The sequence below is a fragment of the Ovis aries genome, chromosome 13, assembly GCF_016772045.2.
Source record: "Ovis aries strain OAR_USU_Benz2616 breed Rambouillet chromosome 13, ARS-UI_Ramb_v3.0, whole genome shotgun sequence".
Classification (NCBI taxonomy): Eukaryota; Metazoa; Chordata; class Mammalia; order Artiodactyla; family Bovidae; genus Ovis; species Ovis aries.
In genome coordinates this window covers 25,054,338-25,081,313 of record NC_056066.1, presented here as the reverse complement: position 1 = coordinate 25,081,313, position 26,976 = coordinate 25,054,338, and the positions used below count along the sequence as shown (strand labels likewise).

The following is a 26,976-nucleotide window of genomic DNA, read 5'->3' as shown; positions in this document are numbered from 1 at the left end:
TTTTAGGTATAATGGTATTGTGCACTTCTTGGACTACAAATAGTGCAAACATAACTTTTATATCCACTGGGAAACCAAAAAGTCTGTGTGACTTGCAAGAGGGTAAATCTGGTCTTTGTTATTCTATCTTGGCAAGAAACAGAAGTCACAGAGACTTATCCAAAGTATAATGAAATTTCGAAACTACCGCAATAATGAATATCATCGCCTTAACGTTTTTTAAATGAAAAAGCAAGGTGTATGAGAAAATAGTTTCACGAGCTCCACTATGTTAAAGACATTGAGACTTGCATTGCAAATGAATTTGGTGTAGGCAGAGGAAGATTACCTAAATGCCAAATAAATACCTGAAATTTCCAAAACTCTACACCATTTTCTGTGTAGCTTTGACCTTTGGCATTACCAGTTGGTAAATATAAAATTGGATCCATTTATGAGTAGGCCCAAAGTGCATTGAATTGGGGTTGGGCATTTCCCCTCTAGCCAGTCAAGAAAGTATTCTTCAGTTATTTCTGAGGGTCCCCAAATGGGTCCTCACGTGTGTCTATAGACCAGTCTGTCAGCCACAGTTAGCACAGTGCATCCGCCTCCTCCCTGGCCAGCCCCGACTCCATCTGCCTGAGAAGCCTCTTGCTAGCATCATTAAGGAAGCCTTCCCTAGTGGGCTTTATTATGAGAGAGCCAGCCCCTGGGTCTCCAGGCTGGACCAGGTTTCTCGCAGAGGCAGGGGCTCCAGGCAATTCTGAGCCTACCGTGCTTCAGACCTATCACCCCTGTAAGGAAAGCAGTTCAGTCCTCCAGCATTGGGGCTCAAATGTAAACCAGCGAGCCAGACAGGGAACAGAGACCACATCACACTCCAGCCTCCTCTTCTCTCCCCGCCACGTCTGCGTCAGTCAAACTTCCTCTGTTCTACCCCTGACAAAACAAAGGCCCTTGTGCTCATCAGGCAAAGACAGCAAACATTTGATGGGGCAGAGGGGGCGAAGAGTAGGTATTTCATGCGTTAGCAGTATCTGGATGCAAAACGCAGATAACCCAGGTGCCCTGTTCCATAGTTGCTGGAGCTCATTAGCCCACACCATGTGGACATTGTGACCTTCAGGACATAGAGGTCATCAGGTCTGAAGCCTCAGTTGAATGTCTCATTGAGTTGTTCTTGGATCACCCAGAAAAAGCTGAGGGCAAAAGCCGCCCTCCCGGAGTGATCTGGCATTCTCCTTGGCAGTCTAGAATAAGGTACCCTCCTGGAGCTTCTGTATTCCCCATCTTTCGAGAGGCACAACCTCTCCTGCATCAGGCACAGCTGTGGACTTCTTCCTCCTCCCACTCCTCCTCCAGGCTTCCGCTGACAGATCAGTCCAGCAGAGTCTCATTTCCTTTGGTGTCCTGGACCTTCCTTTCCACTGCGATTATAAAAACATTTATTAGAGAATAATTTATTCCTCAGGCCCATTAATGGAGTCCAGATTCCGTTTGTCTTATATGGACAGACAGATGTGCAGTGTTTTCTGCTACTTTTCGATGAGCAATGCTGTTTACACAGAATTTTCTCAAGACCACCCAACTCAGTTCGCATGTCATCTTCAGCAACTTCCAAGCCCTGGCTTCCAGAGGAAAAGAAAAAATTTAATAAGTCAGCGCCCCACCCAGTTTTGAAGACATGACTTCATACTGAAGGAATCTGCAAGCCTGCACTGCCAATCAACATGCCTACATCAAATAAACCATCTCTTCTTATTCTGAAGAAGGGAAGGTGGCTCTAGAAGCATTCTGCTCTCTGACCTCCTCACATGGCTCATGGCTCATTTAGGTACCTGGAGCAGTTGGAAGCCAAGACCATAAATCTAAAACATAATAATAGTAGATGAAACACTTAATAGTTGGACCTCCCCAAGTCTTCCACTTTCTGTAGGTTTCACATAAATTGCCTTTCTCCTCAGCTTTGGATTATATCTAAAGATACTGCTAATGATTTTTTACACATAGAAAGTTTGCTGGATTTTTATGGTATTTGCATAAATTGGCCTTTTTTTTTTTTTTTTGCTCATTCCTTGAACTCTGAAATAAGTAAGGCAGTTTGTAGTATCTGTGTTTTTGAGATAAGTAAATGAGAAATCAGGTGAGTTTGCCAAGGTGTCCCAGTGAGTAATCCGTAAAGGCAATCGTTCTGGTTGATCATAATCATTTATTTTCTTTTGAACAATCATGTTTAATGTAGAACCATTTCCTATTTTTAAATTTGGTTGTGTTGAGTTTCATAGACATGCCATTACATTATAGATGGATATGAAATATGTTACTTTATTATTTACCAAGATGTAAGAATATATCAATGCCTTTTATTTGTAAGCCCTGTCTGAATTTTAGCCAGTGATTTGTACAGGAAATGTGAACCAGGAAGCAATATTCTGGGTTTCTTCTGTAAACACTGATGAATTTTAGTCATATGAATGACTGGGAATGTTACTCACATAAAGTACAGTAGAACTTGACAGAGTGGAAAAAATGACTGGAATAAAGGTTAAGATCCCTGGCACTAGGCCTGGATCTATCATTAACTCAATTTTTAAAAATCTACATCCTTTCCTTATTTAGATAATAAGAGGAAAATCCAATTCAGTACATATTTATCAGTGGCTTACTGTGGGTGAGGTATTTTACATATGACTTTTTTAAAAATTTTTGGCTGCATGGAGTGTTCGTTTCAGGGCATGGGCTTAGTTGCCCTGCAGCATTTAGGATCTTAGGTCCAGGGTCAGCCCCCATCCCCTGCATTGAAAGGTGGATTCTTAACCACTGGCCACCAGTGGTTAAGAAGTCCTTACACGTCACGATATTTAATTTAAACCTCACAACCATCCAAATGGGTAGGTGTTAAATTTTCCTATTTTATAGAAGAGAGGACCAACATCAGGGGGCTAAAGAAGGGGGCAAGGTGGGGTCATGTTCCTTTCTGCATACAAAGCCCCACTTGGTATTAAGGAACCTGTAAAGATGAAAGGGATAGAGTCCCTCTCAGCATGCTTTCAAAATAGCAGAAGTAAACAGATGCACAGCCAGTGAGCAGAGAGGTGCCACCTAACGAGAAAGAAGTAAGCACTGCTTGAAATGGTGCTGAAGGCCAGGAAAGCCCATCAGAAGGACCAATTGATTCTGGCTGTTGGTGGGGGTCTGGGGGTTGGTGAGGGTCAGGTGATGACTTATCATGCGAGTAGACTTTAATTTGTATATCTACATTTTTTACAAGCAGAGATGTGGCAGAAAGACATTCTGGGTGGAGGAAGCATCAGTAAGACACAGTAGTGACTCGGTCAGCAGGTTGGTATGGGCAGAGCACAGACCCAGGCAACTGGACCTGCTCCATCCTTGTCGCCCAGGAGCTTGTTGGAAATGCAGACTGTCAGGTCCCATTGCAGAGGAGATCACAGATGATTCATGTGCAGAAGGGGTAAAGGGTCAAGTCACACAGAAAGGCAGCTTCTGATCAGACCCAAGAGAGAAGTATAGGACTTATGGGTTAGATGGAGCAAGACAGAGGGTCAGTCCCTGCTCTGTCTTCAGCTCCCTCACTTTTCAGCTGTGGGACGTTTGGCAACGTTTGTTGTTACTGTTGTTTAGTCACTAAGTCGACTCTTTGTGACCTCATGGACTGTAACCCGCCAGGCTCCTCTGTCCGTGGGATTTCCCAGGCAAGAATACTGGAGTGGGTTGCCATTTCCTTCTCCAGGGGATCTTCCTGACCCAGGGATCGAACCCATGACTCCTGCATTGGCAGGCAGATTCTCTACCATTGAGCCACCTGGGAAGCTTTTGGCAAAGTTATTTAAATGTTTTTTTAAGTTACCTGTTGCCTCAAGATTTTTTTTAATGGACTTTATTTTTTTAGAGCAATTTCAGGTTCACAGCAAAATCTAGGGGAAAGGACAAAGAATTCCCATATACCCACTGCCCTTACACACCCTCATCCTCCCCCATTATCAACATCTCTGACTAGATTGGTACCTGTGTTACAGCTGATGAACCTACATTGATTCATCATTACCCAAAGTCCATAGTTTACAGTAGGGTTCATTCTTGGTGTTGTACACTCTAATGGGTTGTTTCCATGTCTTGGCTATTATGGATAGTGCTGCTATTAACATTGGGTTATAGGTCTCTTTTTGGATTAGAGTTTTGTCTGAATATATGCCCAGGGGTGGGATTGCTGGATCAGATGGTAATTCTATTTTTTTTTTTTTCTGAGGAACTTCTATACTGCTCCACAGTGGCTAGGGTGTGAATTTTGGTATGGACCCAAGTGTTCAACTCTGTGGGTAAATAACAAGGAGCATGATTGCTGGATCATGTCTTACAGGATTTTGTTTGGACTCATGTAAGCAGTGGCCTTAGCATTGTAGCGCCTAGCATTCAGTAAGTGGTTCTCAAAGTCAGCCTTGCCCCTTATATGTATGGGGTTCAGGGCAAGAGAACAAATGGAGATTCACCCGTCATATGCCTAAATAGTTAAGGTTTTGACACTTTATAGATTTGTCCATGGCCAGGCTCATGTTTCCAGCCAGATCACCTGCACTGGAGGCCATAGGAGTGGTGCTCGTCCCAGCAGTGGGCAAGCCTGGGCAGAGCCAAGTGCCTTCTGGGCAGGGCAGGGCACCAGCTGGGCCCAGAACCTGGGTGGTGACCAAGCCTGCCTGAACCCCGCATGGGACTGGCAAGGTTAAGCTCTCCAGGGGGTTGGGGCAGCTGGATTCTTCATACCTCTCTTTGCTAACTCAGATGACCCCAAAGACCCTATCCCTGAGCACAGAGGTGGGAGGGAACACAGTTATCCGGGGACTCCAGTCTCTGAGGCACCTGCTTTGGATGATTGAGGGCAGCCAGCTTAAAAACAGACCAACCCCTCTTTGCCTGGTTTCCCAAGGTAGGCCACTGCCACCTTCCCTACAACAACTTAACTTGACCCTGCAAGGGTGGGGGGTGAGGCACACGGCCCATTTCAGCACACATTTCCCTGTTGCATAATTCCCATTAGCTCAAACTGTCCCAGAGTTTCCCCCAAAACTGCCTTTTAAGACCAAAAAGAAAACAAATGTCTTTGTGTTTTGGTATTTGTGACATGCAAGACTTCTCTTGCCTGACTCTAAGGATGGCCCAGCCCAATGCAGTGACAAAACGAGACTCCTTTTTGTAGGCATGGGCAACTGCAAAAATATTTTGAGCTGAGAAGTCACATAAGGAAGCAGAACCTTGTGGTCCCAGAGTACACCCGGGTGGGAACAAGGTAGATTCAGTCTAATGCCAGAAAGCAGTGTGTGTTCTGGAGGTCTGCTCAGCTCAGGGTGTCCAAGCAGTCCTCCCCCTCCGCCTTTCGTGTTTACCATCCCAGCCCCTGACAATCTTAAAATGGGTCTGTAAGAGCTGGTTTAAGATTTCTTTAGTGTTGAACAACAGTTTCCATTTGAATTCTTTTATTTAGAATTATAGTTATAAATCTTCCTTGGGTTATCTAGGGGAAAAAAACTGTATGGCGAAAATGATCTTTCAAGAGATACTTAGGACTTCCCTGGTAGTCCAGTGGTTAAGAATCCGCCCTGCAATGCAGGGAACTCTGGTTCAATTCCTAGTGGGGGAACTAAGATCCTACGTGCTGAGGAGCAACTAAGTCCATGCTCTGCAACTAAAGAGTCCTCCTGCCTCAACAGAAGAGCCACATGACACAGGAGAGATCTTGGGTGCAGCAACTGAGACCTAATGCAACCAAATAAATTTTTTTTTTAAAGAAATGATGAAGTTTATAAGAAAAAAAGAAAGAAAGAAAAGTTACCACTGGGATATGATCATCCACATTTGAACACGTAGATTTTACTGAAGCCCTTTGGGGTCGCTGACATGCGTCAAGGGCTCAATTTGTTTTTTCCTTCTGATTCATAATTTAAAAACGTGATTTAAACCAAAGCAACAAGTCCATACCAGGTTTCTAAACAGAAGGTTTTGAAAGGTTTCAAAAAGAAGGCTTCAAGGTTTCAGAGTCCATGTAAAGCAATGTCACTGAATCTGTTTTTAAACTTAGTTTCCTCCTTTCTGGGGCCTTTTATAACTAAATTGAAGTGAAGGTCCACTTTTCTCCTTTTCCCTCCCTTTTTCCTTTTCCTTGGTGACCCTTCATTATTCCTGCCAGCCTATAGCTTCTTCTTATTATTGTGGTTGCTTCTTCGGACCCCAAATTGCTTTCTGTCTCTTAAAGAAAAGAGCCTTTCTCTGTTGGGTAGGGATTACTCTTAGCTAGCCAGTACCTCTCATGCAGAATGGGTGGCATGGAATACCGGTCACAATAGAGCAATAGATCATTGTCATTAAACAGAAAGCCATTTTGTCTTCGAATAAAGTCTCAACCGTGCTTGCAAAAGCTACGCACCAAATTTAGAAAATGCAAAATGTGCGTGTCCCTTCAACTGAGCTAAATTGTACATGCTGATACATACATATTTTTTTCCTGGTTAAATGCTAGTTTGGCTTTAAAATACATCCTTAACTCATCATGAAATGAATGACTGATCTTCATAATTACTGATGCATCTCAATAATTCCTGTTTTCTTATTTTTCATGTTCAGAATTCACATGGATTTTTGCATTTATATTTTTTGCAAAGTATTGACAAGGCTCTTTGGAAACCAATGTTAATAGAATAGTAGTAATAAGAGTAAAGAAACAGTTTCTTTATGGGTGGGAATCACTCAGACATCAAAGAGGAAGGTCTGTATTCTTTCAGTCTTAGCATTTTCCAGGTTGCTCAAGTCAGCTTCCTTTGTGTCCACTTTCAATCGAACTTTACAGATATTTTCCCATGTGTTTGTTTATCTGTAGTTTTTTTTTCTTTCTCTGTCTCCATTGGGCAATAAGCTCCTTCCAGTTCCTGGACAGCTGGAAGAAGAACTTAGAGCAAGGGAAGCTAGGTGCTGCCTGAGAACACTTAGTATTGTAATGTGGGTAGTGGAAGGGGTATTAAAAATATAGCAAACACATGTATGCAGATACTTTAGTGTCGCTCAACAAACACTGGATGCCACAATGCGTCAGCCAGAGGGGGTGTAATTAGGATGAAAATCAGGCTGTTTGTGCTGAAGTTTTCATGCCACTGGCAGTTGCTGCACTCTCAGAAAATTCCAGTTGGACGTGACCTGTTGACATTTAGAGAGTGTTATCAGACACAGATCAAGTCCAGAGGACTCCAGGAAAGCTTCCTGGAAGAGATCATGCCTGAACTGAGTCTTGAGGAAAGAGTAAGAATTACTCCCTTGAAGAAAGACAGAGAGAGGAGACAGGAGCAGCCACCAGCTAAGACGTGGGGGAAGAAGCAGTCCATCATGTGCTGGGGACGCCTAGGATCTCGTGCAGCACGGTGAGGCGTGGTGATGTGTCGTGAGTAAGTTGTCACTAATCATACTTATCAATATTTGCGCATATTGAGTTCTCCTGTAAATTGGTATGAAATCTTAGTCAAGGTTCTGCTGTTGACAAGTAGTGTAAATCTATTTTAAATTACCTTAAGCTAAGACGGTGAATCAAAGGGAAGAACTGGAGCAGCTCATGATCCCCAAGCAAAACTGCAGCCAGGGTTGGGAAAATTATCAGAAGCCCGGCCATCCAGTCTCCTATTCTACAGGTCGTCACCTGCCATCTTGTGAAGCAATTTCAAGGTTAACTCTTTGCTCTATTGACTGTAAACGGCTCCTACAAAGAATAGATGAGAGGTGATAAGGACAAAAGAGGATCCGAGCATGATTTCCAGGTGGCTTCTGTCCATTGGGAGAAAGATGAAAACAGCAGAGAGGAGTGATGTGGGTAATTATATCCACAAAATGGTCCACTCTAAAGATTCAGACACCACCGCTTGGGAGCTGGGGGATCACTGAGAAACCCTGAAGGAGCATACAGTGGAGCTTGTTTTTAACCAAGACTGTAGCCCTGATGCACAGTTGGCACAGGACAGGAGTCCTCCTTAACCACACACCTCATGGGTAGCCGTCAGCCTCAGAAACCTTTTCCCCAAAGCACGAGACATTCATGTATCGATGATGGACTCAATGAACTGTGCAAAGAATCATCACGAGGTCCAAGCTGAGAAACTTGGGTAGACATGCAAGTTTCTTAGACTAGAAGTAGAGGATGATCCTGGGGTAAGCCAAGGCTTTAGGAACTGCTTCTTGTTACACACCAGGACTCAGTACTCAATTCATATTAATTCATTTACTTCTCCCAATAATCCTAGGAGGTAGGAACTATTAACATTGACATTCTCTTTTTATAGAGGAGGACACTAGAGTACTGAAAGGTTAAGTCGCTTCCTCGAGGTTGGACAGCTCATAGAAGGTGGGGCTGGGACTGGAACCCAGGCAGTCTGGTCCCCAAGGGCATGTAGGGACCCCCCAGCTGCCTGTTTACCAGTTGCCATGTTTTCCATTCTCACAGCTCATCCCCATATTGTAAAAATGAGATTCTAAACAAAAATGACCTCAGAAACAAATGGATATTTAAATGAGCAAGAACCAAAAAGATGGCAAGTCTGTTTAAAAGGAAGCAAAAATATTGACACAAGAGTTTTCAAACTTTTTGGTTCCCACCATCTTACCTTGAGGGAAGATTCCCTGGAGGAGGGCATGGCAACGCACTCTAGTATTCTTGCCTGGAGAATTTCATGGGCAGAGGAGCCTGGGGGGCTACAGTCCATGGGGTCACACAAAGTTGGAAATGATTGAAGTGACTTGGCACTTCTTACCTTGAACCCAGTTAATACAACAGAGATAAGTGGAGTTTCTCTGGGTGAAGCAAAGGGCAGACATACAAGCCACTGCCCTGTGACCTCCACTTTGACCCTAGGTGGCTTAAAGGACTCAGGGACTGAGTTAAGGGTCATGTCCTATATCCACCACTGGTTGAAAAGTAAACACTGAACTGATTCATCTCTCCTTGTTATCTGACTTTGTACCACATGTTAGAGTTTTTGAAAAAATTTTTCAACACTGCAACATTTTCATTAGAAGCTCTCCACTTTGACCATTAAAACTTCTTATAATGAACTGTTTGTGTTTTTGGAAAAATATTTCCTTACTTATTTTGTTATTTTTGGCTGTGCTGGGTCTTTGTTGCTGCACGCGGGCTTTCTGTAGTTGCGGTGAGCAAGGGCTACTTTCGAGTTGCGGTGTGCAGGCTTCTCACTGCCGTGGCTTCTGTTGCAAAGAGCGGGCTCTAGAGCCCAGGCTCAGTAGTTTTGATACACGGACTTATTTGCCCAGCAACATGTGGAATCTCCCCAGACGAGGGATAGAACATGTATCCCCTGCATTGACGGCAGATTCTCAACCACTGATCACCAGGGAAGTGCTATAACGAACTGTTTTGGTTAGGGGTTTGCCTGTATTTTATATAGTGTCGTTGACCTTACTGAGCACAGGAGAATAGCTGAGAGGAAGGATAAGGCTGAAAAGAAGAGGGAAAAAAGCAAAGTTAAGGCATCTGTGGAGGTTGAGAATGTTGAGAAAGTCTGTGCGTGTATGGATTCTGAAGCAAGTCTGTCTGACTTTGGAAATGAGTGGCTGAGAGAGTGATTCTTTTGTTTATTTGTTTTCTTTACTCGTCCCCTTCCCGTTCCTCAAAAGGAATTCAGGATATTTATTCTTACTTGGCTTTGTTTTTTCCTGAACATTATCTAAACAGTCCAAATTCTCTTTTGTACGAGCAGTCACTATACATGCTGAGCTCTTTTTTGTACCTGGAGACCAGGTCACCAAAACTAGTAATTTCCAACATGTTTCTTTCTGAGGATGCCTGGGCTAAATGTTGGAGACTTCCTTTGCTCTTTATTCGTTTGTTTTAATGTTTTTAATTGGAGTATAATTGCTTTACAATGTTGCGTTAATTTCTCCTGAACAGCAGTGTGAATCAGCTATATGTATACATATATCCCCTCCCTCTTGAGCCTCCTGCCCACCCTTCCTTTGCCATTTAAATAAATCCACACAACCGTTACCAGCATTTCTACCAAGGTGTGTATTTCTCCTAGCCATTTCAGCTTATTATATATTTTACTTCCTTAGTACAACCAGGACCCAATTCTTCTCCATGGTACTCTCAAAGATGCACTATTATTTCTACCTTCTAGGAATGTTGTGGGGGATGGGGGTTGTTAACACAAGAATAATGCCAAGCCAGACAATCCTAGAACTGAACTGGTTCCCCTCACTTACTAGTAGTGCCTTTTTTGGGCAAGCTACTCAAACTCTTACTGCCTCCAGTTCCTCATTTGTAAATTGGGGATTAAATAATACCTATTCTGAGCTCTACTGAACCTTAGCAAAATAGATAAATTCATTCACATACAAACTTTGAGCATACAGAAAAAAGACAAAGAACCACCCAACTCATGAGGCTTGTATAACTTGCTTTAAAAATCCACAGAGGTAGCAAAAGAAAGGAAAGTACAGGCCAGTCTTATGAAGATCAGATGAACAATCCCAAGTAAAATATCTTCAAATCAAAATCAATGATGTTAAAAAAAAAAAAGGATACATCAATGCTAGGAATATAAGGATGTTTGTGAACCCCTGTGCAGAGTGATTGCATCAGTGACCCTAATTAAATGGCTTCCCTGTGTCTATGAACTTCGTTCTGTTACTTAATGATTGCTTCTCAGATTAATGCTGGGCTTGTTCGCGTGACTTGCTTTGCTAATGGGACAGTAAAAACTTGACTCAAGCAGAGGTGTTTGAAAAAAACAACAACAACAAAAAAAAAAAAAACAGCAAAAGACCAGTGGATTCTGGATAGTCTTTGATTTTCTCCTTTGGCTATCAATTCCCATAAGAAGAAAATTATTGGTTTTATCTAACTTATGGGGCACTTTGAAACATTTCAAGCATTGTCACCACTCCTTTGCAGTTAGGAATAAATGCTTTCAGACTGAAAGTAAGAACGTTTTAAGGTCATTTTTTTTTTTCTCTTGAGCAGTAAGGTGAAAAACAAAATGCTGCTTCACTGGTAAAACTATTATATTGGTTGATTGGCTTTTTTCTTTTTTCCTTTCTGATGACCAGTGCCGTGACAATGTATCTCTAGGTCTAGACTCTGAGTTGCAAGTGACAGAATCCAATTCAGACTAACCCAAGAAAATTCCTTTAGGGGAATGAACTCCCTCCCCCAATAAAGGCAGGGCCTTCTTGCCAGAATAAGGGAGAAAAGCACTGAACTGGCCAAAACAACAGCAGTAACCAAAGATACTTCCTGGTTCAGCACATCGTATGTCTATTCCCTCTCTTGGTGTCTTCTCACTTAGCTTATCATTCGGACGAAGGGACTGCAGTGTCACCGCAGTCTTGCTTGATCATGCAACCAGTTGCCTGTAGGATGTCGTCTTCAGTTCCTCTAATGCATCTTTGCAAGGAAGCCAGAAAATAAGTTGCTTGCCTTCTTTTAACCTGTTCTGCCCCCTTGTTATTCTATTGTGATATTTACTAAGAAACAACTCATATTTTATTACGTGTGTGTGTGAGAGAGAGAGAGGTTTAATTGAGGCAGAATGATGTCCCATATATATACTGTGAAAAGGAATGCTTATAATCTCTAATAGGACTTAAGTGAAAAGTCTCTTTTTTAAAACTGAAGTACAGTTGATTTACAATGTTGTGTTAGTTTCTGGCGTACAGCAAAGTGATTCAGCTATATGTATACATACACACGTGTGTGTGTGTGTGTTAGTTGCTCAGTTGTGTCTGACTCATTGTGACCCCATAGACTGTAACCTGCCAGGCTCCTCTGTCTAGGATTCTCCAGCCAAGAATACTGGAGTGGGGTAGCCATTCCCTTCTCCAGGGGATCCTTCCAACCCAGGAATCAAAAACCCAGGTCTCCTGCATTGCAGGCAGGTTTTTTACCATCTGAGCCATAAGGGAAGCCTATATATATATATATATATATATATATATTCTTTTCAGTCTTTTCCATTATAGGTTATTACAAGGTATTGTGAAAAGTCTTGTAAACGGGATTCTAGTCTTATATTCCTGAATTCCAGAAAGTTTCTGAGGCTTCATCATCCTTGTCTCACAATCTAAGTGTAATATTTCTTGATCTGTGGCCTTTTAGAATTGCCCTTGATACAGATAAGGGATTGGACCCACATTGGTAGTGAGGAGAGGGGGTCTCTAACCTCTGTGGGAACCACAGTCTAATTGTTCCCCACTGCAGGGCTGTAACTGGGGCTGCTGGCACAGCTGAGAAACGCTAGGCCCCCTCCCCAGCTCCCCCCTCCATAGCCCCAACCACCCCAGGGAAGTCCAGGAGCATGACTGTCTTCTCCAATTCCATCTGCCACAGAATAGGCTCAGGCACCTTCCATGGTTTTATTTTGTTCCAAAATTAGATTTGCTTGTCCTCTCCCCGCTCCCTCCATCCCCTCTCCACACAGGCTCGGCTATCAGCCATTAGGATGCTTTGTCTCAAGCGTGGTGGCAGGAGACTGGCTCTTGGTAACCATAGGCAACCATGAATCAGGACCAGCTATTTGTGCTATATTTGCAAGGCACAATCCAGCTCCTGGCTGGGTAGATGGGGAAACGTGCTTTACAGCTTTTCTTGTATAGTAAAATATTATCTCCCCCTTTCCGTTTAGAATGACCAGTCCATGGACGAGATGCAGATCATTGGAGGCGATGATCTTTCAACTCTGGCTGGAAAGGTTTGTTCATGTGGCTCTGCTTTGTGCCCACTGAGGCCTGGGTGTTGCAGGGAAATCAGTAACCTCCATTTCAGGTCAGCGCTGCAGTCCATTTCAGACACTCTCCTGGGTTTGCTAATTCATGCAAATGAATGTGTGGATCCTTTTAATGATTCCTCCTTTTATAAAACACTCCTTTTATCATGCTTCCAAGGCTTGACTCAGACCAAATCTTTCGTCTCCAAGCTTCCTTCCAATCTTATTTCAGACAACCTCACATTACAAAACCCCCTTAGCACTCCTCCTTCTCTTTCCCATTTTTTTTTTTCCTACTCACACTTTCAGGTACCTCGTGAAAGGGAATTCTTTTCCTTTATTTGTCTGGTTTTCACCCTTCATCTCCTGGGCACCAAAGTAAGACATTTAAACATGTTTGTTGAAGTGTTTAAAATTTAGGCAGGGAATTTAAAAGAAAAATATCTGAAGACTTTTTCATTTTTCAACACTTTGCCTCCCCCCTCCAACTGCTGTCCCCCGTTGAAAAAGTGTATCCCATGAGATTTTGAGGCAGGCACCTCCAATGTTAACTTGGAGATCCAAATCTGCCAAAGCTTAATAATTACATAATTAATAATTACTCTTTGGATTCTGACATAAATCCATGCATTGGGAAGGGTGTTGCATCAAGCAGATGGTCTTTGTGCAAGTTTGATCTGAAACGCAAGTTTTGCCTTGAATGAAAGCAACACAGAATTTGTTTTTGTTCAGCTCTGCTGACATTATCTTGTATTCATTATCCCTGAGCAACTTAAGCTTTCTAAGTGAAACAAAGCAGTCTGTTACACAAGCTTCATCTGGTATCTGCAGTTGTTACTGGTTTGCAGTGCCTACCTGGGGAAGGGATAGCAGCCATATTTAATAAAAATGTGTGTAATAACATGAGGAACATTGAAGAGCCACAAGGACTAACTAGCTTCCTTCCCCTCTTCAGAAGATAGCTTAGCATCTGAATGTTAAATTGCTACCTAGTAGTAAACTGTGTCCTACAGAAACTAGAATTCACTTGTTGGTGTTAATGTATGTATCACGAAGCCGCCATTTGATGTTACTACATCACTGCATAATACAACATCCTGGAAAGTTTTTTTTTTTTTTTAAATCAAAAGCTATTTCCAGAAATTCATAACTTTTAACCACCCTGGGGTTGTCTTTAAATGATGTCATTGTAGTACTTTGTTGTATGGCATTGCCTTGTAAGTTTATCACACAGGAGAAATAGTGAATCTGTCAAAGTGGCAACTCTAAAAAGAAAATTGCACAGAAGAAGTGCAGTGTTTCTCTCCTGCCATTTAAAATCATCTTGTATTTTGTTTCAAAGTCATTTTTCCTCTTATGTGAGCACTGGATAGTCCCTTCCTTTAGGAGGTAGAGAGAGGATAATAGTTATAATTTTTTCAAAAAAGACTGAGAAGAGATTGAAGAAAGGGAAGTTTCTTCCTGGGGGTGGAGTGAGCAGGAAGGGGTGATAAGGCTGTGCCTCGGTTTCCCCTTCTGCAATTACTGCAAAGACCATCCCCTCATGAGAAAATAGACATCATGGAAGTTCAGGTTAGGAGAAACGGCAAACCAGCCAAACAGTAAGTCTGAGCAGAGGTTGGCTTCGGTTTTTTGCTAGCATGATGAATGATTCATCCAGGTTACCAGGTACTGTTACGTGATATCTTTCCAGTCACTGTGTGTGCAGAGATATATGCATTCAAATTCATGTCAAGTAGAACCCCCTGGGCTTCCTGGGTAAATATTTCTAAGATGTATCAACATCGATTAGCCAGGTTCTCAACTGTCATGACAGCTTAAGATACTGCAGTTCAGGGTTCCTAGGCTCACATCAGAAGTCAGTGTTTAATGAACCAGTGTAGACCACACTCTGTTCTCTCAAATGCATCTTGAATCTCTCCATGTCTCTCCATCTCCATGGTAACATTCCAGGTCTAGACCTTGCTACTCAAAGTGTGTTCTAGGGCAGGCATCAGGTAAACTTTCCAGGTCAGGGCAGGTAGTAAATATTTTTTCAGTTTTGTGGCCCATACAGTCTTCTGTTGCAGCTATTTCACGTTGCCGTCATAGCACAACAGCGGCTATTTGCAATAGATGAAATGCAAACAAATGGACACCACTGTGTTTCAATAAAATTTTATTTACCAAAAAACAAGCAGCAGGCCAGACTTGGTCAATCAGCCATAGTTTGCTGACCTTTGCTCTAGGAACCAGCAAGGTCAGCAACTCCTGGAGACTTATTGAAAATGCGGTACCTCAGATCCCACCCCAGATCTGCTGAATCAAGTCTTCATGTTAACAAGGTTCCCTGATGATTCTATGTGCATTAAAGTTTGAGAAGACTGGTCTCTAAGGCGAGACAACCTCTATCCCTTTCCTGGGCAGCTGTGAGTCTCCCTGAACTTCTGCCTTCGCTTAACTGTTGTTAAGATGCTCAGTTGTGTCCGACTCTCTGCGACCCCATGGACTGTAGCACACCAGGCTTCCTTGTCCTTCACCATTTCCTGGAGCTTGCTCAAACTCATGTCCATTGAGTCAATGATGCCATCCAACCATCTCATTCTCTGTCGTCCTCTTCTTCTGCCTTCAGTCTTTCCCAACATCAGGGTCTTTTCAAATGAGTTTGCTCTTCGCATCAGGTGGCCAAAATATTAGAGCTTCAGCTTCAGCATCAGTCCTTCCAATGAACATTCGGGATTGATTTCCTTTAGGATTGACTGGTTTGATTTCCTTGCAGTCTATGGCACTCTCAGGTTTTTTCCAACACCACAGTTCAAAAGCATCAGCTTAACTGTTGCCACCCCTCAAACCAGTCTCCAAGAAGCAAAGGGATTTTCTTAAAATACAAATTGGATCCCATCGCTTGCCTACTGAAAACCTTTCAGCAGCCTGTCAATTAGGGTTGTAAGACTTAGTTAAAAAAAAAAAGCAAGATGCCAAGTTAAATTTGAATTTCAAATAAACAATGAATAAATTTTCAGTATAAGTATGTCCCATGCAGTATTTGGAACACACTTGAACTAAAATGTTGTTCTTTATCTGAAATTCAAATGTATCTGGATGTTCTATATTGTGCCTGGCAACCCAGTGCTCTGAGATTATAATCCAGGCTCCTTATCACAGCCTAGAAGACCCCGATGATCTGGCCCTGTCTCCTTCCCGACGTCATGGCACACCGTTCACCACCTCCTCTCTGGCCAGCACCACAGCGGCTAAGCTCCTTCCTGCCGAGACCCTGGACAAGCTGTGACCTCTGCCTGGAATTCATTTTCCTCCCAACCTTCAGATTTCAGCCTAAAGACTTTTGTCTCAGAGAGAGGCCTTCCCTGAGTCTCTAAAATGAGCATTAACTCCTCCCCTCTAAGCCCCTGTCCCCGTATTCTCCATTAGCCTCTGTATCAGCACCTTCTTTCCACTGAAGCCCTTTCCATAATTTCTGGTGTTTATTTGGGGCTTATTTTTCATTTGCCTATTTCCCCACCAGGATGTGGAAGGAGTGGAGGAGTGAAAAAAAAAATTCACTTAACTTTCCTTCTCCTTAAAAGGATAAAGACTTTCTTATGGCTTGCCCTCCCTTACCCCTTCTTTAGCTTTTCAGAAATATGCTATCCATTAGGAGTTTGAGAAAAGTATAAAAACAAATTTCAGGAACTTCCTTGGCGGCCCAGTGGTTAAGCCTGTGCTTCTGCTGCAGGGGGTGTGGGTTCGATCATTGGTTGGGGAATTAGGGTCCCCCATGCTGTGCAGTGCTGCCAGGAAAAAAACACTTCAGAAGCCCTCTAGCATCTTCCCATCATGTAGAATTTATACCAGCTGGGAAAAAACTTGAAAGGCACATAACAATGGGCAGGCCCTTTTTTAAATGGTGGTAGAAGAAAGCCTGAAACTGCAATAAATATCTGCCTGGGATGGAAGAGTGTTGGATGAATATCTGCGTTGGAAGGGTTGGTCCAGGTCATCATCTAACTTCTCCTTCTCATAGAGTAATCACATGATTTCTCAGTTAAAAATTCACACTGAAGCTACATTTATCATTATATTACTACTCTGCCATGAACTTGTTCTTGCTGTCTCTGTTTTAATACTCGGCATCCAGGGAAGAACATTTTAGAGGGTAGGGGGCCTTTCCATACGATACTTTTCCTTGAGCTTAAAGAAATCCAAAGAAAGAATAATTTCTTAGGATTGTAATTGTCTTAGAAGAAGGTGAGGTTTTATTTGGAACCAGAAGGTCAGGGAATAGCACAGAAGAGGGAGAGAGAATAGCATGTGGAATCGGGGAGGAAGAGAAGAAAACAGCAGAGCCAGAGAATAGGAGTGGCCCCATGTGACTGAAGGAAATTCATCAAAAAATAGCAAAATAAAAATTTAAAGAACTGAAATTGGATTTGCCTTATAGAATATATCGGGGACTTCCTTGGCAGTCCAGCAGTTAAGACGCCTCGCTTTCACTGCATGGGATGCAGGTTTGATCCCTGGTTGGGGAACTAAGATCCCACATGCCACACAGTGTAGCTAAAAAAGCAAAAAGCCAAAAAAAAAAAAAAAGAATATGTTGACTAATGAGTGTAACTTGCTCAGGAAAGCAAAGAGGAGCCACCAAAGTTGTTGAGCTGAGGTGACATCGAGAAGCTGTGTTTTAGGGAAATCACCTGACAGGAGGGCAGAGTTAACTGAAAGAAGAGAGAGACTCCAGGGAGAGAAACCAGTGGGGAGATGCTGTGGTTTGAGCACTTGAACTTTCAGGAGTGAAGCGGAGTGAAGCAGAAGGAATAGCCCTCTCTGAAGGAGCAGTGATTCCTGAAGGAGGGAAGGTTAGAAAATCACCTGTCTAATTTCCCATGCATTAGAAACCCCATAGATTTACTGTGTCACTTAAGTCCTCTACTGCTGCTGCTGCTAAGTCACTTCGGTTGTGTCTGACTCTGTGTGACCCCATAGACGGCAGCCCACCAGGCTTCCCCGTCCCTGGGACTCTCCAGGCAAGAACACTGGAGTGGGTTGCCATTTCCTTCCCCAATGCATGAAAGTGAAAAGTGAAAGGGAAGTCGCTCATTCGTGTCTGACTCTTCACGACCCCATGGACTACAGCCTACCAGGCTTCTCCGTCCATGGGATTTTCCAGGTACGAGTACTGGAGTGGGGTGCCAAAGTCCTCTGTAGATGATCAAGTTAAAATATTTAGGAAACGGAGACTCTAGACAGCCCACATTCTCCTTTCTGTTTCTGGGCTTCTTTTATTACCTCTTCTTCCTTCCTCCCTTCCTCTCTCTCTCTTTCCATCCTTCCTTCTTTCCCTCCTTCCTTCCTTGCCTCTTTCTTTTTTAAAAGCAAAAGGAAGAAAGCTCCCCAGAAGGGCTGGCTGAATCATGGTTCTGAATAGGTCATGGCTGCTGAATAAAGAGAGCCCGCAACGATTCATTTCAATGGCTCCTTCAGCTCACAGCATTAAAAGCGTTTCGTTTGGGGTGTTTAAGTAGCCTGCACAACACGCTCTCTGGCTGATGTTTTTTTCAAAGTTGATATAATCCTCAGTTCAGTTCAGTTGCTCAGTCATGTCCAACTCTTGGCGACCCCATGAATTGCAGCATGCCAGGCCTCCCTGTCCATCACCAACTCCTGGAGTTCACTCAGACTCACGTCCATCGAGTCAGTGATACCATCCAGCCATCTCATCCTCTGTCATCCCCTTCTCCTCCTGCCCCCAATCCCTCCCAGCATCAGAGTCTTTTCCAATGAGTCAACTCTTCGCATGAAGTGGCCAAAGTACTGCAGTTTCAGCTTTAGCATCAGTCCTTCCAGTGAACACCCAAGACTGATCTCCTTTGGGATGGACTGGTTGGATCTCCTTGCAGTCCAGGGCACTCTCAAGAGTCTTCTCCAGCACCACAGTTCAAAAGCATCAATTCCTTGGCACTCAGCTTTCTTCACAGTCCAACTCTCACATCCATACATGACCACAGGAAAAACCACAGCCTTGACTAGACAGACCTTTGTTGGCAAAGTAATGTCTCTGCTTTTGAATATGCTATCTAGGTTGGTCATAACTTTCCTTCCAAGGAGTAAGCGTCTTTTAATTCATGGCTGCAGTCACCATCTGCAGTGATTTTGGAACCCAAAAAAATAAAGTCTGACACTGTTTCCACTGTTTCCCATGTATTTCCCATGAAGTGATGGGACCAGATGCCATGATCTTCGTTTTCTGAATGTTGAGCTTTAAGCCAGCTTTTGCACTCTCTTTCACTTTCATCAAGAGGCTTTTAGTTCCTCTTCACTTTCTGCCATAAGGGTGATGTCATCTGCATATCTGAGGTTATTGATATTTCTCCCGGCAATCTTGATTCCAGCTTGTGCTTCTTCCAGCCCAGCGTTTCTCATGATGTACTCTGCATAGAAGTTAAATAAGCAGGGTGACAATATACAGCCTTGACGTACTCCTTTTCCTATTTGGAACCAGTCTGTTGTTCCATGTCCAGTTCTAACTGTTGCTTCCTGACCTGCATACAGATTTCTCAAGAGGCAGGTCAGGTGGTCTGTATTCCCATCTCTTTCAGAATTTTCCACAGTTGATTGTGATCCACACAGTTAAAGGCTTTGGCATAGTCAATAAAGCAGAAATAGATGTTTTTCTGGAACTCTCTTGCTTTTTTGATGATTCAGCGGATATTGGCAATTTGATCTCTGGTTCCTCTGCCTTTTCTAAAACCAGCTTGAACATCTGGAAGTTCATGGTTCACGTATTGCTGAAGCCTATCTTGGAGAATTTTGAGCATTACTTTACTAGCGTGTGAGATGAGTGTAATTGTGTGGTAGTTTGAGCATTCTTTGGCATTGCCTTTCTTTGGGATTGGAATGAAAACTGACCTTTTCCAGTCCTGTGGCCACTGCTGAGTTTTCCAAATTTGCTGGCATATTGAGTGCAGCACTTTCACAGCATCATCTTTCAGGATTTGAAACAGCTCAACTGGAATTCCATCACTTCCACTAGCTTTGTTCATTGTGGCCCACTTGACTTCACATTCCAGGATGTCTGGCTCTAGATGAGTGATCACACCATTGTGATTATCTTGGTCTTGAAGATCTTTTTTGTATAGTTCTTCTGTGTATTCTTGCCACCTCTTCTTAATATCTTCTGCTTCTGTTAGATCCATACCATTTCTGTCCTTTATCGAGCCCATCTTTGCATGGAATGTTCCCTTGGTATCTAATTTTCTTGAAGAGATCTCTAGTCTTTCCTATCCCTTGTGGTTCAGCTGGTAAAGAATCCACCTGCAGTGTGGGAGACCTGGGTTCGATCTCTGGGTTGGGACGAGCCCCTGGAGAAGGGAAAGACTATTCACTCCAGTATCTGGCCTAGAGAATTCCATGGACTGTATAGTGCATGGAGTTGCAAAGAGTTAGAAAAGGGTAAAAACAAATGCCTCTGATTTTAATCCTAGCACTTCATAAAATGTGTGTATCCATTAAAGCAAGGCGATTTTATTCATGTTCGAGAGAAATCTCTGAAAGGGTGGAATAAAACCCAAATGCACAGAAACAGGCCCAAATCCGGCAATGGGCAAACATAGATGTGCAGGTTAAGTGCGAGATTTCAGGAGACCTACCACTGCACCGCCCCCCCACCTCAAATAAGTTTCTAATCAAATGCCAAAAATGAATCATCAGAACCTGCTGAAATTTCCTCCTTGCCTGCCTGAACTATTTAAGTCATTCGTTTCTATTGCATCTGACTAGGCTGAGAACAGTCATGTAAACGCCCAGTGACTGATGATTCTGGCAGTTTGGTGAATTATCACATGAAATGCTGGGCTGCGCGCCTTTCTCCGTGGGGTTTATAGTCACACTCCCACGCAAGCTCAGGATCCATGCTCAGCTCACCATCACTCCTGCCATTGTCCCTCAGCGGGGCGCAGCCACAGCCACCAAAATACATTGCTGCAGATTAGACTGTGGTGTGCTGGTCGCTTTACATTTTAAAAGACTAAAAAGAATAACGTATTTAAGAAAACCATTCTGATTTTCATCAGTCTGTGCTTTCTTTTCTTTTTCTCTTTCTTCCTTTCTTGCTTTTTCTTTAGGAAACCCACTGGGATGAGCTTCCAACAGGATCATGAAATAACAGAGATAGGACACGCTGTGGAGGTTCCCCATAGGATTCTTGCCTGCGGCTCCCAGGCTGCAGATTTCATTGGCTTTCTGGGAGGAAATGAGCTAGGTGTGATGAGATGACTGCGACAGTAACTGGCGAGCATCTCAGATTCAGTGATGGGAGTCAGCAGATTGGAAGTGTTTAAAGAGGCACAGTGTGTTCTGGAAAAAAAAAAAATTCCCAAGGCAGCCCACTCAAGAAAATGGGAACTTTAGAAGATTTCTTAATGCAAAATTAAAAGCAAAAGACATTTAATGATAGCTCAGTTAAGGAGGAACTGTACGTCATTAAGGAGAAAGATAGAGGGAGTATATGATGAGCTGGAGACAGAAGGGAGGTCAGAATTGTTGAACTGTTCCACAGGCATTTACTAAGCACCTACTACATAGCAGTTTCCACGTTATATACTGATAGTATAAAGATGGGTTAATCTTCCTCTCTTGTGTTGCTAATCTTGGTCCACTAAAGTGTAAAGAGGTAAGTTTTCTTAGATAGTATTGAAAAATGCTTCTATAGTTGGGGTAGTCACTTTCTATCTACACTTGGGCTACTTCTTGTTTTGCAAGGCAGAGCCAGTCTTCCAAAGGTATTAAAGTCATTGCTCTCATTCAGGGTAAGCTTTTCACACAACAGGCAGGACACTAAAGATCCAGGAGTCAATTCATGTACCACTAATGAAAGAAATTTGAAAATATAGCTCATGTTATATAAAGGAAGATAAATATATATCTGATGGTTGCTCTGTAAAGTCAATTAAAAAACACTCTAATTTTCTGCTTAATCCCCATTCAGTAGCAGCCCTTGCCCATCATTTTTGATCCTACTAAATAATTTTACTTTTTTAGTACTGTTCATAACACAGGAAATTCTTTCTGTTGTTACAGATTTTATCAATCTGTTTGCTTTCTTGATCCTCCAAAAATCCTTTGAGAAAGACAATTAAACCATAACTAGTCAAAGTTTTCCTCATTATAATCCTTCTAAGAAAGAAGAGCTTAGGATGGGTTTTCCCTAGTGATCCAGTGGCTAAGACTCCATGATCTCAATCCAGGAGGCCGAAGTTCAATCCCTGGTCAGGGAACTAGATCCCACATGCCCCAACTAAGAGTCTGTATGCCTTAACTGAAAAAAAAAGAAAAAGAAAAAGAAGAAGAAGATACCATGCTGAAAATTGAAGATCCTGTATACCACAACTAAGAGCCAGTGCAGCCAAATAAATATTTTTAAAAAGATGAGCTTCCTGGAAAAAAAAAAAAAAAAAAAGGCAGGAAAAAGTAAGGGTTATTACAGTATTATAAGACAATGGACTATGATAGGAAAAACAATTAAGAACTTCAAGAAAAGTAAACAAGCTCTAAAAAGAGATATAGTATACTACTTGACTTTTTAGTGGGAAAGAATGTAACCTGTATGAGAAGATACAGTCATAACAAGGTAACATCAGGGCAGGGGGGAAGGAAGGAAGATAGTGTGAAAGAATATAGTAAATAGATGATATATAAGGTTGTGAGAGAGAGAAACAGAAGTACAGAAAAAGAGACTCTTTTAAATTAAAGGACATTAAAGATCATTGCATGTTCTTAGATTAGCCAAGCCAGCTACAACAAAAGCCATTTGAAATATATTGTATATGTATGTATATGGCTGATTCATGTTGTTATACAGCAGAAACCAACACAATATGGTTCAGCAGTTATTCTCCAATTAAAAATCCATTTGAACGACAACTGGGGCAATTGTCCTGAGAAGCCTAGTCAATGTGTAGCAAGTTTATATGATACTAAGAAATTTTGGGAACTTCCCTCACAGTCAGTGGTTAAGACCCCAACTTCCATTACAGGGGGCATGGGTTGGATCCCTGGATAGGGAGCTAAGATCCTGCATGCTGCCTGGTGCAGCAAAAAAGTAAAAGAAAAAATAAATTATTGTCAAATACATAAATGTGGTATATATACACAATGGAATTTTATTAAGCCATTAAAAAAAAAAAAATCCAAGGAAATCCTGCCATTTTCAACAACATGAATAGACCTTGAAGGCATTATACTAAGTGAAATAAGTGAGACAGAGAAAAACAAATTCTGTGTTGTCTTACCCATATGTGGAATCTAAAACATAATAAAACCAAACAAAAACCAAACTCACAGGAAAAAAGATCAGCTTTGTGGTTACCAGAGGCAGGGAATGGGAGCTGGCCATAGGTACAAATTTTCAACTATAATAAAAATAAATTCTGCAGATGTATAATATGATAACTAGTTAACACTCCTGAGTAATATAGGTAAAAGTTATTAAAAGAGTAAACCCTAAGATATGGCAGAAACCAACACAACATTATAAAGCAGTTATCCTCCAATTAAAAATAAATTGATATTTTGAGAAAGTAAACCCTACGAGTTCTTATCACAAAGAAAAAAGTTTCTGCCCCTTTTCCTTTGTATTGTATCTACATGAAAGGATAGATACTGACTAAACATAGCAGTAATCATTTCACAGTATATCTAAGTCAGAGCACCATGCTGAACCCCTTAAACTAACATAGTGAAGTATGTCGGTTATATCTCGATAAAACTAGGAGAAAATGAAAAAAATAAAATGAAAAGGATTGTTGTCATTTTTGTGTGTTGTCACTGTTGCTAAGTCATATCTGACTCTTTGTGACACCATGAACTGCAGCATGCCAGACTTCCCTGTCCTTTATCTCCCAGAGTTTGCTCAAACTCATGCCCATTGAGTTGATGATACCATCCAACCATTTCATTTTCTTTCTCCCCTTTCTCCTGCCTTCAATCTTTCCCAGCATCAGGGTCTTTTCCACTGAGTTGGCTCTTCGCATCAGGTGGCCAAAGTATTAGAGCTTCAACTTCAGCACCAGTCCTTCTAATGAATATACAGGGTTGATTTCCTTTAGGATTGACTGGTTTGATCTCCATGCTGTCCAAGGTACTTTCAAGAGTCTTCACCAATATCACATTTCAAAGGCATCAGTTCTTTGGCACTCAGCCTTCTTTATAGTCCAGCTCTCATATCCATACATGACTACTGGAAAAACCACTGTTTTTGTTAGATGCACTAATAGTTTTTGTTAGATGAACTAATATTTTGGAAATGCCATAACTTTAATATAAACATGTAAGCATTTTGAAATACTCTTACCACTTAGAAACACATCAATATCTAGAAAATTTTTAGACTTTTCTATTTTATTTTAAATATGTGTATACATTACCTTGATTTTAAAATATGTTTAATTAATTTTGACACTGTATCTCTGGATTTATGTCTCTCTGAATTCTAATTCCCAGATATCTTGTAGTTGAAGCTAATCTTCTCAAGAATGACTCTTGTTTTGCAAGGCTCTGAACTTTCAAAAAACAGATTTAATTATGTTCAGTGCACTTCATTTAATTAGGCAAGAATGCAGACTAACGGTTTTAAAAGGTTTTTCATTGTAAGATTGAAACAAAAATAGACTGTGAACTAGGACGTTAAATTAACCAAGTATTCTTCCAGTGTTCTGGTTGGCTAATATGCCTCAATCAAACTAAAAATGCACATCCTAACTAGTTGTGATGGATTGATGGTTAATAATATAGCAAACGCATTGAGGATACCAAGGGGACTTCTCCATCAGTGTGATCCATGGGGTATACCGTGGGCATGACCTATTTTTAAAACAGACAAAATAATCTTATATTTTAATGATAAAATTAAGATTCTTTCATGAATTTAATAAATAAAAATACTAGAGAGAAAAACACTTCCAGAAAGATATTCCACCTAAGAATGCAGTTGACATATAAGGTAGTATAGTAGAGATTTAACAGAGTGGTTGGTTGGTTCCCTTTTTCATTATTTAGATCTCTTTTGTGTGAGACATAACCAAAGTGTATGGTTTGATAGAATTTTTAAAGTAGTGTATAAATCATAGGGATAAATGAAAAGTTATCTAAAGAAAGACATCACTACATTGAGGAGAATAGCCAAACCTTTTTTTTAAACGGAAATAGCATGTTAACACGGTGATATTTTAATTTGATGGGGCAATATTGACATGTGACTACAAATCCACTTATTGGTTAGTTTGTCATTAATAAGTATGATTAGTTATTGTTCCGTCATTCACAAATAATTACTGAGCATCTGTTTGCAGTATTTGGGCTAGTGGCTGAGACTATGGAAGTAAGCAAGAAAAATGTGATTCCTTCCATCCCTTGCAGAGTTTATAGTTTGGTGGGGAGAATAGGTATCATTCAAGAAGTTAAAAGAAAACATAATCTGTGTTCCTAGGGGAGAAGCAGAGGGATGCCTTGTAACCACATCACTAAAAATATAAACCAAGCACCTCCCTTTCTTTGGGCTTGAAAATCCAAGAGTAAATACCAGATCCCTGGTGATTGTGGTGGCTACACTGGTGTAGGGGTGTCCCCGCTGAATATAGGATCCTTCTGCCCAGTGCTGTGTCCATTAACAATGCTGTTTATCTGGGAAATGTGTTGAGCTTTGTATCCCAAAGGACTCAGGGGGGTCACTTGCCAGAATGACGGCAGTGGGATGACATGGATAGTTCTGCAGACAGGTGAAGGATCTAAAATCAGCCTGCTTCCCTGGTGAATCTGGGAATTCACCAGAATTCCCTGGGGAATCTGCCTTCTATGTGGGAGATCCTGGTTCGATTCCTTGATGGGGAAGATCCCCTGGAGAAGGGACAGGCTACCCACTCCATTATTCTTGGGCTTCCCTGATGGCTCAGATCGTAAAGAATCTGCCTGCAATGCAGGAGACCTGGATTTGATCCCTGGGTTGGGAAGATCCCCTGGAGGATGGCATGGCAACCCACTCTAGTATTTTTGCCTGGACAATCACCATGAACAGAGGAGCCTGGTGGGCTACAATCCATGAGGTCGCAAAGAGTCACACATGACAGAGTGACCAAGCACAGGACAACACTAACCTGAGTATAGATACCAACATTGCACCATCCGTGAGTCCAGCGAAACTGGAAAGATAAATCTGGAAGTCCTGGATTATCTCCAAGTATTTGGGTTAGATGGGTGGTGGAGGACCAGCTAAAGTTAACTGTGAAATTCTAACTCCAAGCAAAATATGTGTTTATCTTACGAGCCAGATTTGCATCATATTCTAAATAGTTTTTTTGTTTTAATTTCAGAATGTCCTCATTGTTGAGGTAAGCTGACTTTTCTTTATCCATACTTGGAAGGTGAAAGAATCTAATATTGAGTTTCTAAATATAGACCTTGTTATTGAATGCCCACTGTATGCGGACTTCTCAAAATTTACAGAATAGGAGTTAACTAGAATTTGGCTTGAAATAACTTAGAATGGAAGCTTTGCAATAATAGTTGTGTGGTATTTTATCCTTTTGTATCTAATGCCACCCATGTCTAAATTGGTTCTTAGATCTATTTGTGAATCAGACGTTTTCACAGAAGAGAAAACTAGCCCACAGAACCAAATTTTTTTAATAGAGAAACCAAGGTTGGCTTCTCCTCACCCTTAATTCCGTGTTCTTGCTAATGACCTCTAATGACTTGAAACAATCCTCCCTTCAGCATCTAAATCATAAATAGAATCAGTGTAAAAATTTGCTATCCAGGGGAAAGCTATAATTTAATTTAATTTGTTTTTCTGTTTGTTTTTTAAAAAAAAGAAAAGAGAAATAACGGGTCCTTTAGCCCAGCAGGCCTGTCTTACCAGCTGGCAAAAATTCAGGGAAGCTGTTTTTGTCGCGCTTTTGTTACAGTTGCCTGGGTGTGCCATATGTATGTGCCTTTCTGGCTCAGACAAAACCCTTGAAGTAGACCCTCCAGCTAAAGGCACTGCCCGACCCTGGCTAAATTCAGACCTGTTGTTTGGATAATCAGCTCCCGACAGCTGATTTCTGTCCCACAAACAATCAATGTCGCCTGCCCATTGTGCTCTAATTGTGCAGCAGCTCATCAGCCAGGGTGAGCCTCTGCTCACGGTAGCCTCGTGCCCTCAGAGCTCGCAGGCTGTCACCAGCTGCTGTCCACATACATCTCACTTCCCAGCCATCGA

At 41.8% G+C, this 26,976-nt stretch overlaps 1 protein-coding gene across 10 annotated transcripts in view; it reads left to right on the top strand.

Annotated features, from left to right (window-relative positions):
* Nucleotides 1–26,976, top strand: part of PRTFDC1 (phosphoribosyl transferase domain containing 1) — a 101,360-nt gene that overhangs the window by 65,418 nt on the left and 8,966 nt on the right. For 7 of the 10 annotated variants that reach the window (XM_042230535.2, XM_027976630.3, XM_027976629.3 and 4 more), the window contains exons 4-5: nt 12,666–12,731; nt 26,087–26,104. In XM_042230535.2, coding sequence (XP_042086469.1) covers nt 12,666–12,731; nt 26,087–26,104 — 84 coding nt within the window. Of the gene's footprint in view, nt 1–12,665; nt 17,135–26,086; nt 26,105–26,976 lie in introns of those variants that run through there. The other 3 variants (XM_060397358.1, XM_060397357.1, XM_042230536.2) reach the window with 2 other exon arrangements.